The sequence below is a fragment of the Hoplias malabaricus genome, chromosome 9 (assembly GCF_029633855.1).
Source record: "Hoplias malabaricus isolate fHopMal1 chromosome 9, fHopMal1.hap1, whole genome shotgun sequence".
In the NCBI taxonomy this organism is placed as follows: Eukaryota; Metazoa; Chordata; class Actinopteri; order Characiformes; family Erythrinidae; genus Hoplias; species Hoplias malabaricus.
Genome location: NC_089808.1, coordinates 37,572,054 through 37,585,244, shown reverse-complemented (window position 1 = coordinate 37,585,244; position 13,191 = coordinate 37,572,054). Strand labels below are relative to the sequence as shown.

Here is a 13,191-nt window from a genome sequence, read left to right as displayed (position 1 = left end):
TGTTTTTATATATATTTATATACATTTTTTTTATTCAGATCCTTTTATTGAACCAAGCTCCACAGAGGATCCCAGAACATTTATCAAGCTTGGAAACTCATTTTACATGATTGTCCAAACAAATTTGACCTGGAAAGAAGCACAACAACATTGTGAGTCTGATGGGTCAAACCTGGCCAGCATTCAAGAAGCCTTTGTCCAGTCTTACATTGAGCTGAAGACCTATGAACTTGGAAGACCCCTGTGGATTGGCCTTAACAGTGAAGAGGTACTGTAGACGAATGTGTGAAACACTGAAAAAGACTAAGAGGTCAGGCAAGGTTCAAGACAGAACCAGGTACTTGTCCTTGATTTTGAGCCCCAACCAAAACTGGCCAGAGTGGTACTGTTACATTTGAAACCATACCCCATCAAATGTATTGACAGAAAAGGTTATCAGTTGCTAAAAATTGCCTAGGATACAGTTCTGTCTTTCCTTTGTGACAGGGAAATATGGTACTGGGCCTACACCCTGACATTAAACTGAATTTAAAGATTTTGACTTGCCTTGTGAAAAGGTCAAAGTTCTGTATATAAGAAGCTGTTGCTAATGAAATTAATATGTTGGTTATATTCATGAACAGACAGATGGCTACTTCCAGTGGATTGACAAGTGGCATTTGAACATGGAGTATTGGTCTTCTAATGAACCCAAAATGGATAATCCGTGTGCTTATGCAGATGTAGGTGGAGCGTGGAAAACTGCCCAGTGCAATCAAACCTATTACAGCCTGTGTAAGAAATCAGAAGGTAAGTTGTGATAAGTGTAGAGATGATACCATTCCTCTGTATCTGGGTTTTATTCTCCTCGGGTATAACAGCTTGTAATATATTGTTCTTAACAGACATTTGAATAAACAAATAAATATAATGTCGTCTTTTTACTTTTGTACAGTAAAAAGCCACAATACTAACACGATAGCAGTGTAGTGGCCTGACTACTAGAAGATTCAAGTCATCAAGAGAAAATTCCATCCCTCTGTTTTATCTGTGATAGGCTATAAATAATATAAGTACACAATTTCAATGAGTGTACAAGTCAAGTCACAGGGATGAGAGTCTGAGTTTAGAGTCTTTGATTGACAATTTTAGATTTGCCTTTAGCTTTGAGCATGGCTTATCTATATTAATCAAATATTCTATGTAAAATAAAGCTTCTACAATTGTTTCAGCACTGGCAGTCAAGCTGGAGTCACTAGATTTGAAATTAGTGTTGATTTGGGCTAGAGCGATTTGAGTGTCCAATTGGTGTGCATTGCCTCTTTTTAATAACTTGATCTCCTGCACAGACATTGCTCCAACTCCACCAGCTCTGTACTCAGGTATGTGCCCCAGTGACACTGAAGAGGAACCGCCAATGGCATGGTTGCCTTTTAAAGGACATTGCTATGCATTCGTAAAGAGATCGGTATCATGGACAACAGCTTCTAAAATGTGTATAAAGAGAGGTGAGAGCCATAATCATGTTTTAAAATGAGAACACAATTTCAACATACCTTTTTTGTAAATGAAACTCTTGGTTTTTACAATCCAAAATCTAAAATAATACACTGTTACAAGAGAACTTTTTTTAATACATATAGGGGATTTCAAATGTATCTCCTTAAAGACACAATCTTGGTGGAGCATCATGACCAATCCCTTCTCACAGACATTTTAGTACTATTTTTCAAAAAAGTGAAATCCTTCTGCATTCCCATAAAGCATGTACATATGTACCTGTTTCTTGTTTCCAACACATTATCCTTCAACACTCAGTAATGTTATATTTTACAATGGATCATTTTTGCCCTTTGTGCCCATTATTAGACAGCACGTGTCTTCATAGAGAAGACAGCTAAGATTTCACAACTGTTTTGCTGACTCTGGAAAACCAAGCATAAAACAGATGCTTTCTGAAGGGGGCGGGATAGATTGCAATATTCTATTATTGTATTTGTCTCTTGTTTGGGACAGAGCATTTCTCTTTGACTGTTCCTAATTTGCAAATCTCCAAAAATTGCCCTTATCATCCAAGTTAACATTTGTTAACATATAAGATGGCCTTTCTCATTAAATATATCATTAAATATACATATTCCTTTTTCAAACCACTGTATGATTCTTTCTATCTTCGCATATGGATTATTTCACAGAGAGGAATAACATTGACACAGATGGAATAACCCATACTTTTTATGAGCTACCATACAAACTTCAAGGAAAGAGCCTTTTGGCGGTTAAAAAATGTCATCTTATTAGTTATTACCACCACTTTAAGATTTGCGTTTGAAGTTTCTGATATAATACATTTTCCAAAGCTGGATGTTCTCAAAAGTCGCATGCAAGGACCCCCACTGTACCCTGTTGAATGCCTTCTCAACATCAAGTGGCATTGAGTGGGGGCTCAAGTTTGATGGACTCATTCAGATAAGGTGCTGTATCTTCCTCAAATTGTGCATCGAAGACATATCTTTAATAAATCCAAATTGATAAAATAACATTTAAAGATATTTTAAAATCTACATTTAACAAACTAATTGGATGAAAATTAGCTGGACCTGTAATGTCTCTGTCAACTTTACATGTAAGCTTCGTTAAAAGTATCAGGGTAACATGTCCTGTCTCTCAACTTTGTTCTACAGCTCCTCTAGCCATTTAGCCAATTTCTCATTCTTTCCTTCCACGCAGTTTGAGAGGCTTTCATCATGCAGTTCTCTGCCTCTTCACACTTCACCTGAATAGTGCTGATATTTTCTTTTGAGTTCAATAGTCATTGACTTTATTGTAGTAACATCACGTGCTACCTCGTGCATCATGAATCAATATAAAGTTATAAAGATATCTAAAATTATTATAGGAGCTTTATTATTAAAATGGCTAAATAAACTATTTAATGGTTTTCCATACTTTTGCATGTACAATGTTATTACATTTAAATGCCTTGATTACAGGTGTAAGGAAAAAAAAATGTATATTTTTTTTCCATTAGGAGCTAATCTAGTCAGCATTCTGGATCCAGTGGAGGCTAAGTTCCTGGCAATAAACCTCAGGCAGCTTAGAAATGATTATAGACAATTCTGGATTGGCCTCTTCAAGAACCATGCAGGTAATACTACACAGAACAGTTTTCAAATGCCTTTTATTAATTACACAGTCGCTTTTCCTACATTGTACAGTTAGGGACTCAATACTCACAGCTTCTCTCAGGCTCTGAATTTTATGAGTCTTTACTTGGACTCATACCCTCTACTCCACTTGGATTTCATATTTTCAATTCAGAAGCAATTGTCCCTGAGAAAAGACTCACGTGGGGAACCAATTTTTTCTCTGAATGACATCAGACAAAATTAAGAACAGTAGAATAAATAAATTCAGTGTGTGCCATGTATTGTGGAGTGTTTAAATGTCTGTGTTTCTGAATAACATATGATTAGAACAAGTGACAATTGGCTGAAAGAAAATTAGCCTTTTCAAGAATGTAGAGAACCTAATATATATATATATATATATATATATATGGACAATACCAACAGCAGTCCCATTTCAGAAGACCAGACTTGCCTTCAAAAGTAGACTAAATCCCATTTTAGTGGTTTCCCTGCTCTAACCCAACTACTGCAGCTCTGACAGGACTGGTGCATTAACTGATTAGTTGAATGATTATCTGATCAGCTGTGAGAAGAGAATGCAATAGATATACCAGGAAAAGTTCCTCCATGGACCAGGGTTGAGAAAAAAAAACAAACAAAAAAAAAAACACCTCTGCTGCATTGTGCAAAGTGGCTATAAATATTACTATATATACAAATTTCGTGAAAAGACTGTTTGATCAGCTGACAGTCACTTTTTCTACTATATTTTTTCTGTTTCCTCTAAGTGTTTTTAAAGGATTTTGTGACCTTCACAGGACGCTGGCTCTGGGTAGACAACAGTGTGCTGGATTACAGTAACATATACCAATCTATAGCCCCACATGAATTTGCTCATTTACGGTATTATGAGGAAAGTCTCCACTGTGCCTTAGTCTCAACCAAATCCATGTTATGGCCAAAGGAGCGCTGTGACCATCATGCACCATTCATCTGTAAAACATCCAAAGGTACGTTTTCAAGTCAGTGATGTGTGTGTTTTGTAAGATTCAATATACACAAAATTCTGTAATCTGTTTAACTACACAGATATATACAGAAAATTCTGTAATTTTCTTTAACTAGACAAATATATACAAAGAAATGTTTTCCAATGGACTGTCTGTGAGGAGTTTGTGTTCTCTCTGTGTCTGTGTGGGTTTCCTCTGGGTCCTCTGGGTTCCTCTGGGTGAATCCTGGTAGGCGCTGGACCCACCGGGACCCTGAACTGGATAAGCAGTTACAGACGATTAATTAATGGATGAATATGCTGCCACCAGCATGTCTTTTCTAGGAACTTTGTCCATATCAACAGGACAATGCCAGACCATATTTTTGTGCAAGTTACAACAGCCTGGCTTCATAAACCTAGAATGCATGTACTTGATTGACCTGCCTGCAGTCTAGATTCCTATTCAATATTTGGCATGTAATAAAGAGGATAATCAGACATTGCATATTAATTCTCGGTTTGTGATTAAAGAAATCAATCTGCACTTGCCTGTGTCTGCTTTAGACCGACTGAGAATGCTTTTCATAAATTTGAAGTATGTTGCAGGCATCCACTTTAAAATGTTTTATATATTTCAACAAATAGAAATAAGTTTGTCACTGAAACATTCAATATCGTTTGTATCATTTTGCCTGTTAAAAGTTTAAGTGAATTAATAATTTGAAATTCAATGAATAACTTGAGATTTTCAGCTTTTATTGCAGTTTTGTAAATGTCCCAAGGTCACCTCCAAGTAACAGGTGTAACAGGACATGAGCAAGAGACCAAGACATACATAGTAAATATAATCCAAAAAAAAAAAAAAAAAAAGTATTATTCAGCATAAGCACCAAAGCAAAGCATACAAAATGAATGAGGAAAAAAAACAAATTGTCTTTTCTCATTCATTAACCTATTACATTGGGCTCTAAAGACTACCTGGCAACTAATTGCACTTTTTTTTTGTTCATTTAATTTTCAGTTATTAGATAATTAAAGGCACACTGACAACACATGGAGCCCTAAATTTGTCTCAATGACTTTGTATTCTGTTTTTTTGTAGGCGTTACTGACAGTAGATTTGTCTGTCAGTATTTCAATGTGATAATCACAGAAATGACTTTATAAAAAACAAAAACTGTTCTACCTTTTAATGGCTTACAACAGCACTAATGAATTTCTGAAAGAAATGCATGCATTCTAACCAAGTTTTAATCTAACTTTACATCTATTGCTTTAAACAGGAAAACAAGATTTTAGGGTCAACTGAGGTTCAAAATAAAGGGGTGATTATTATGTAATGTCAAAATGATAAAAATATATAAATATGATCTAAATATGAAACTAATCAAAACTTTTGATTTCTTTGTTTTCTCTGCAGTTATGTTGCCACCCACGAAAATTGTGAGCACAGGTAATTACAATTTAGAAACATGGTATTCGTTTTCTTTTCATGTAAATAATTAAGTTGTTCATAAACCTGGAGTCATCAATTGTTCATTTCAATCATTCATTAAAAATCTTTTGGTTTCAGTCTGCACAATTGATCTGCGCAAAACACAATAACATGCTGTGACCCTATCAGTGCAATTGCAGTGTAAAGTATAATCCACCACCCAAATAATACCTGCTTAGTGATGATCCTGACCATTAAAAGACAAGGTAAACGTTAGCTAACAATTTATGCAGAGCAAAAGATGGACTATAGTCTATAATTGTAAAACCACGCTAGTTGCCCGTGTATGATAAATAATTTACAATGCTTACATATTCTGCACTGAAGGGTCATTTTAAAATAAACTTTCTAAAAGACTGTACATTGCTCCCAAATTGTGCAGAGTTCTCAGTGATGGCTCTGTTATCAGGAGTGTCACTCATCACATTGCTAAACAAAGCAGGTGTTTTTTTTAAAGATCTGGGTGGTGGTGTACTTCAAGCATGTTGTGTTTACCAGTGGTTTGAACAGAAGCTATGGCTGACTTTTTTTTTCAGAGGAAAGATTTGACTGTCTCATTCTTCCAGGTTGGTAGTGTGGACTGTACAATTGTCTCACTGCCTCACAAGTGGAATTGGCAGAAACTAAATTTAGAGGGAATGGCTGCAAATCTAACCCATAATCCTAATACGTTATGTAATTGGCAATTTTCCTGCTTGAATGTTTTTATGGCACACTAGTAATACTGTCATACTGCTGCTTTCTCTTATTTTTCTTCAGGTAAAACTGGACCACATAGGGTACTTAGTGTTGTGTCTCTGGTGCTGGTGATTGCAGTGCTGTGTGTTCTGGCTGGATTGGCATTCATGTACCGCAGATGCTCCAAGAGAACCTGCAATCCAGAGTAGCGCCTCCTTAACAGTCTTAGTTTAACTACGTGTAAATTGTGTGTATACAGTGGTGTGAAAAATGTCTTATTCTTTTGCATGTTTGTCACACAAATGTTTCAGATCATCAAGCAAATTTAGATATTAGTCAAAGACAATACAAGTAAACACAAGATGCAGTTTCTAAATGAAAGATTTTATTCTTAAGGGAGAACAAAAAGTCCAAACTTACATGGCCCTGTGTGGAAAAAGTTGCCCCCCCCCCCCCCCCCGTTAAAACATAACAGTGGTTTATCACACCTGAGTTAAATTTTTCTAGGCACACCCAGACTTGATTACTGCCACATTGTGACACTAGATTCCTTCTCAATCAAGAAATCACTTAAATGACCTGTCTGACAAAGCAAAGTACACCAAAAATAGACATGCCAAGAACCAAAGAAATTCAAATGAGAAAGAAAGTAAGTGAGATCTATCGGTCTGGAAAAGGTTATAAAGCTATTTCTAAAGTTTTGGGACTCCAGTGAACCACAGTGAGAGACATTATTTACAAATGGTGAAAATATTCATTCATTCATTATTCACAGTGGTGAACCTTCCCAGGAGTGGCCAGCCGAGCAAAATTACCCCAAGAACGCAGCGAAGACTCATCCAAGAGGTCACAAAAGACTGCAAACACTATTTCACACCACTGTACATAAGGCCCAGTTTCAGCTGCTTACTGGACGTAAGCAAATGCTAGAGACAGACGTGAGCAATCTGGACTTTATTACAAAAAGGGCAACAATGGAAACAAGATGAGAAGAAACCCAAAAAACTATAGCCCAGAAGGACTAAATCCAAGGCAAAAATAGAGAGAAACAAAGTGAGAATTCTCTTCATGAAGACAAAATAGAAGAGAGCGCTCAGCTGAAAGAAAAACAATGTGGCCGATCTTTGCCCTAATAGAGTCTTAAAACACTGTTTAACAGTAAAAGCGCTGTGCCTCCTTGACCTCCTGATTGCACCAATATTGGCCGTGAGCACCTGCTCCAAATGATGTGCTGTTTTTACCTGTAGCCTATTATTAAAGCACATAACTGATATAATTTTTTTTGTTTCCTTCAAAATGCTCGTTTCCCTTAATTTCTCATAAAGGTAAAATTCAATTTAGGCCTAGATATTTGTATATTCTCTCTAAAAGTTTTATTTTAGAATGATTTTGTGTAAATTCAAATCTCAAAATACAACAAACACACGCCAAAAAAAGTATGCTTGCACCTGTGCCCAGAACAGAGGAAGAACCAGGGGTGCACATGTTCTGTGATAAAACTCATAGGTGGTACTTGGATGTTTTGGTTTGATACAACCACATTTTGTCTAAAACCTTTGAGAATCACTATTGATATCCAAGGATGGCACAGTGGTGCAGCAGGTAGTGGGTTCAAGTCCTGCCAAGTTCAAGTTGACTGTCAGTGAGGAGTTTGATGTGTTCTCTCCATGTCCGCCTGGGTTTCCTCCGGGTGCTCCGGTTCACTGTCCAAAAACACACATTAGTAGGTGGACTGGCGACTTCAAAAAATTGTCCATAGGTGTGAGTGTGTGAGTGAATGTGTGTGTGTCTCCCTGTGAAGGATTGGCGCCCTCTCAAGGGTGTGTTTCTGCCTTGTGCCCAGTGTTTCTGGGTAGGCTCTGGACCTACCACAACCCTGAACTGGATAAGTGTTTACAGACAATGAATGAATGAATTAATAAATGTTGATAGCCAAGTTACAGGCATGTGCTTGTTGTTGATTACTTAGAAATATATATTTTTTAATTTAGAGGGAGAGTTTTTCATAATTTAGATTTTTCTAACACTATTGTCTTTTCAGTAATCCTGTGTTTACTGAGGGCCTAAGCTTATTGATTATGTTAAGCCTGAGAGATCAGATTGGACAGAAGAAAGAGCCAGAGAAACTCGGTTTGCATGTGTAGAAATATGCTATTAAAAACATTTATAGATCATCCTGCCAGGACAGATTAAATCACATGTGCACACATGTATATTTTACTTATTTGCCACAGTTAATAAATCTCTAAAAAAACAAAAACAAAAAAAAAAAAACTCATGCATAGCATGTAAACAGTTTGTCTGTGACCTGTCCTTATCTCAGTATGGTTTGCAGTGATGTGTGGGGATGCAATCATCAGTTTCCCCACTGACACAGAGATATAATGGCAGATGAAAATCAGAAGAACCTACCTTGCGTTACTAAAGATTACAGCAACAAATAAAATATGGGAAGCTTACTTTATTAAAAAAAAGGAACAAAGGCAAATCCCAGGTTGAGACTTGAGGTGCTGGGTGCAGGAGGATGCTCTTTCATTACTGTTTAAAAGATATGCACTACATCCTATTCTACATAATCATAAAATCTTTCGGTTCTTTACTGTTATAATGAGATAATAAAAACTGAAGACCCTATTCAGGACATGTCTGAACATCAGAGAGTGTAAATTTTGCCATGGCGATTTCATCAATCACTGATCTAATTTGTGGTTCAGTTCCGTTATAATGAATGTATTAAGGCGGAAATAAGGAATAATAAGGACCCTATATTATTTAGGGGGGTCTGACCCCCCTAAATAAGACTTGAACCCCCCCAAAAGTGGGTAAAAGCAATAGTTTAGGGGTGGGGTGGGGGTTCAAAACATTTATATATCCTTCTTACCCAGCGTTTCTCAAAGTGTGGGTATTGCAGGTGGAGCATAAGGAATCTGACTATAAAGATTATTATCTTTATACTATAAGTCAAAAGCACCCACTCGCAATGGATTAATTAATAGTCCTTATACTATGGAGATAAATTAGGGTCAAAAGTTTTGTTTATTTGAAAAAGAAAAAAAAAAATAACTGAAAGTTCAAATCTTGAGATTGAACTTTGAAAAATACAACAATGTATTCAAAATAAAAATAAGTGTAGGATATTGTTTTCAGTTTAAATAGAATTTTGATTAAATTATGGATTTTTTTAATAAACAATTTACATTTTCTTATATATTTTCCTATAGATTTTATGTTTTCAGATTCAGATGTTATTTTTTGTTTGTTTGTTTGTTTCATATATTTTTTTCGGTCACAGATCTTATTTTCACTTTCAGATCCTTTTTTTTTTTTCACTTTCAGATTGTTGTTTTTCTGGTTCAGATTTTTGGCCCTGATCTAGCTTTTGAGGCGAGACATCAGTGGAGAGAGGCGTGGTCTAATGACTGACAGCATAGCAATGAAGACGGATGACCTTCCTCATTGTTGACTATGAGAAATATCACTGAACACATAGTGCTGGGAAACTAAAGTGTGGCTGTGGAACTACGCACTCTGACAGAGTTTATAGCTCTTTTAATGCGAATGTTGTCTTAAAGAGCTCACTATAAAGGACTTTGTCACTAAAGTCAATGTTTTACACGGGATATTGCATATAACATGAGTGTTCAGTGATATTTCTCATAGTCAGCAGTGAGGAAGGTCCTCCGTCTTCATTGCTGTGCTGTCACCTCTCTCTGCTGATGTCCCACCTCCCACGCTAGATCAGGGCCAAAAATCTAAAACTAAAAGCTGACTATTATATTTACACTTATCAATAAATATATAAGATAATATCACGTTAAACTTGGGAATAGGACATTGCAGTGCAAAATTGTGAGGCTGAGGGAGCAAAACTGCCCAGCATTCGAGACCTCCTCACTCAGTCCTACATTAAGCTGCAGAATAAACTTGGACAACCACTGTGGGTTGGTCTGAACAGTCAGGAGGTAGGTCTGATGTGTGAAAGTGTTGAAAGAAATATGTAACCAGACCAAATTTCACAATGCTTTATGATTGTAATGTTTAGTGGAAACTGACCCATCTGTGAGTCATCAACATTGAGAACAATGAACAAGTACTGTGAAGGAGGCCTTGGTGAGTACAGCCAGCATGTTTTGTAATGTTATACGGGCAATTTAAATCATGTTTACAGATGTTTAAATCTGGGGTAGGAGTTCTCCACTCCAGTTCTGAGAATCTTGCAACATTCTTATAGTATATGGTTGGTTAGTGAAATATTTGCCTAGCTAATATTGAGGTTAGTCTCAGAATCTCCACTAAATTTGATTGGGATATAAGCGATATGTTTATGTTCTAATATGAAGGCTTTTTGTTGTGAGTTCTAACAATGTGTCTCGACATTTTCTCAATCATATTTTTAGGCATCCTTTTTAAGAATTTTGTTCTTATTGCATTTACTTTAATAAAATGCTAGTTTTTATTTTAATGACACCTTATAAAAGCACATTCTCAAAATGATCCGTTAACTAAATTACACTGGAAACATATAAAATATTTATATATTTGTATTCCAAAGTTATTCAAATTATTAAATAATAATTAATAAAAAAACAATGCAAAACGTGAATAAACAAAAAAAAGCACACATTCAGTTTTACAGTTTAAAACAAATTTAAATAGGAAAACAATGTAATAAAAGCAAATATTCAGTTTATTATAAAAACAAACTACAGAATAAATACAACAAATATTCTGAACAGAGTAATCTTGCATTTAAAGACAGCATTCTTGCTTTAATTATTTATAAAATATATGGAATAAAACACAAATATGAACAGAGACAAATGTAATAAAATAAAGTAGTTATAAATAAATAAATCCTACAGAATTTAAAACAAATCTGTACAGAGAAAATAAGTGACATGCAAGAACAGGTTTTTACTAATAAAACAAACCATGCAAAAAAAACAGCAAAATGCAAACAGAAAAATAATATAATAAAAGCAAGCAATTTTTAAAATCCAACAAAAACTAGAGAATGAAAAAAGCTATCAGTTTGAGTCATTCAAAGGCTACACATGGAAAAAAACATTTTCAGCTTAATATCTATTGAATCCTTCTAGTTTTCTCAGCAGAAGGATGGTGATCTTAAAGTGAGATAAATTATTGATTAGACAGGATAATGCAATGTTAATAAACAACATTTTAAAATATAATTTCTTTTCTCTGGCGTCATGACTTGACTAAAATTAACGATGTACTCTTCAAACTTGCTCTGTTGCATTTTATCACCTCAAACATCCTCTCTATGATGGCTTCAGTCTATGAGAAATATAAAGTTTATTTATACTCTATTGGACATACATATGAACAGACATTAAATGAAGCTTGTGACATTACAATTTTTTTTTACTTATAATCAAGACTTTTCATTTACATCATTTAATTTAGCTTGTCTTTGAAAAAATGGTGAGCCATACACAAATTATAAAAGATCAGATTATTATATTAGGACATTGATTCCCAATTCTGGAGGAGAGCCTGCACAATATAATTATTTCTTGCTGTAGCTCACCCACCTGTGGTCACCAGTCTTATCCAAAAAGGGCCAGTGTGGCTGCAGGTTTTTATGCCTATCAAGCAGGAGTTCAGCTGATTATATTTGTTTAATCAGCTGGTTTCTGTCTTCAAAAAATTTATAAGGTTTGCTTCTGCATAGCTTTAATGAAAACCTGTAGAATCCGTTTGTGGATAAAGCTTTTGACCCCTGAATAGGACAATTGGTTTGATCTGGTGTCAGTTGCATCAGAGCAGGACAACTTTGAATTACTGAGTAGGGAGTACTCCTGGACAAGGAATGGAAACCACTGGTTTCAAACTGTTCGACACATCTAGCCTATTTATTTTCACAGATGACATGTGACGTGCTTATGATCATTGTATAACCATAAAATGAAATTTGACCTTTGTGTTTAACACATCTGTGGCAGTGAACATACTCACACCAAGAGTAGCGGGCAGCCATCCTTGGTGCCTGTGGGGCATTTTTGAGGGTTAGGTGCCTTGCTCTAGGACACTTCAGCTATGGATGGTCCTGCCAGTTCTGGGGATTGAACCAGCAACCTTCCAGTACCAAGGCCATGACTGCCTGTTTTATTATAAATAAACCATATCTTAAATGTGTTCACCTGTTCTTCATCAAGATATGCTCCCGTCTCTAATTTGCTTCATCTTTGGGTGAAACGTGTGGTTCTCATGTAGGAACATCCTGATGGACCTCAATATTCCTAGTTGTAAATTCCTTTGTAGTGTCTACAAGCAGAAATGGAGGCTAATAATTGTTTTAAAAATGAAACAAGTAAAAAGTTGCTTTCTCCAATATAATATGACTATACCTAAAACAGCAAAAAAAAAAGAAAAAAGGAAATGTGTTTACATAATAAATTAAACCTTTTATATGGATAGGACTCTGGGCGGTGTCAAACACAACTAAATGGCATGTGCCAAGGGGGCACCTTGTAGTTATAAAATTGCAGACTCGAGTCCATCTGTTGCTCTCTTGTATACATTGTTTTTGGTTGATCTGTGTATGCATTTGCCTAGGACCAATACAGTATATGCACATATACTAACAGACATAGACATACATACACAACAATAGATATATGAATGCATAAATAAATTATATATATATATATATATATATATATATATATATATATATATATATATATATATATATATATATATATATATAAGATTATACAAAATGCTACATAATGGCAAAAAAAATATTGAGTTAAAACACATTGCGTAACTAAGAACCAAACACATTTGGCATGAAGTAGATCTGGTTAATCTACTTCATGCCAAACCAAAAATACTTTATTATTTTTATATGTCAAAAAATGTAATAAATATATATATATATATATACACCC

General features: G+C 35.3%; 1 protein-coding gene across 4 annotated transcripts in view; it reads left to right on the top strand.

The window, feature by feature from the left end:
• Positions 1-8,500, top strand: part of LOC136706872 (macrophage mannose receptor 1-like) — a 33,727-nt gene extending 25,227 nt beyond the window's left edge. Inside the window, exons 26-33 of one of the 4 annotated variants that reach the window (XM_066680566.1) lie at positions 39-268; positions 624-789; positions 1,329-1,487; positions 3,011-3,127; positions 3,929-4,120; positions 5,522-5,554; positions 6,356-6,479; positions 7,050-8,500. In XM_066680566.1, the coding sequence (XP_066536663.1) occupies positions 39-268; positions 624-789; positions 1,329-1,487; positions 3,011-3,127; positions 3,929-4,120; positions 5,522-5,554; positions 6,356-6,479; positions 7,050-7,263 (1,235 nt within the window). In that variant the 3' untranslated portion in view covers positions 7,264-8,500. Of the gene's footprint in view, positions 1-38; positions 269-623; positions 790-1,328; positions 1,488-3,010; positions 3,128-3,928; positions 4,121-5,384; positions 5,427-5,521; positions 5,555-6,355; positions 6,480-7,049 lie in introns of those variants that run through there. The other 3 variants (XM_066680569.1, XM_066680568.1, XM_066680567.1) reach the window with 3 other exon arrangements.
• The last annotated feature ends 4,691 nt before the right edge of the window (positions 8,501-13,191 follow it).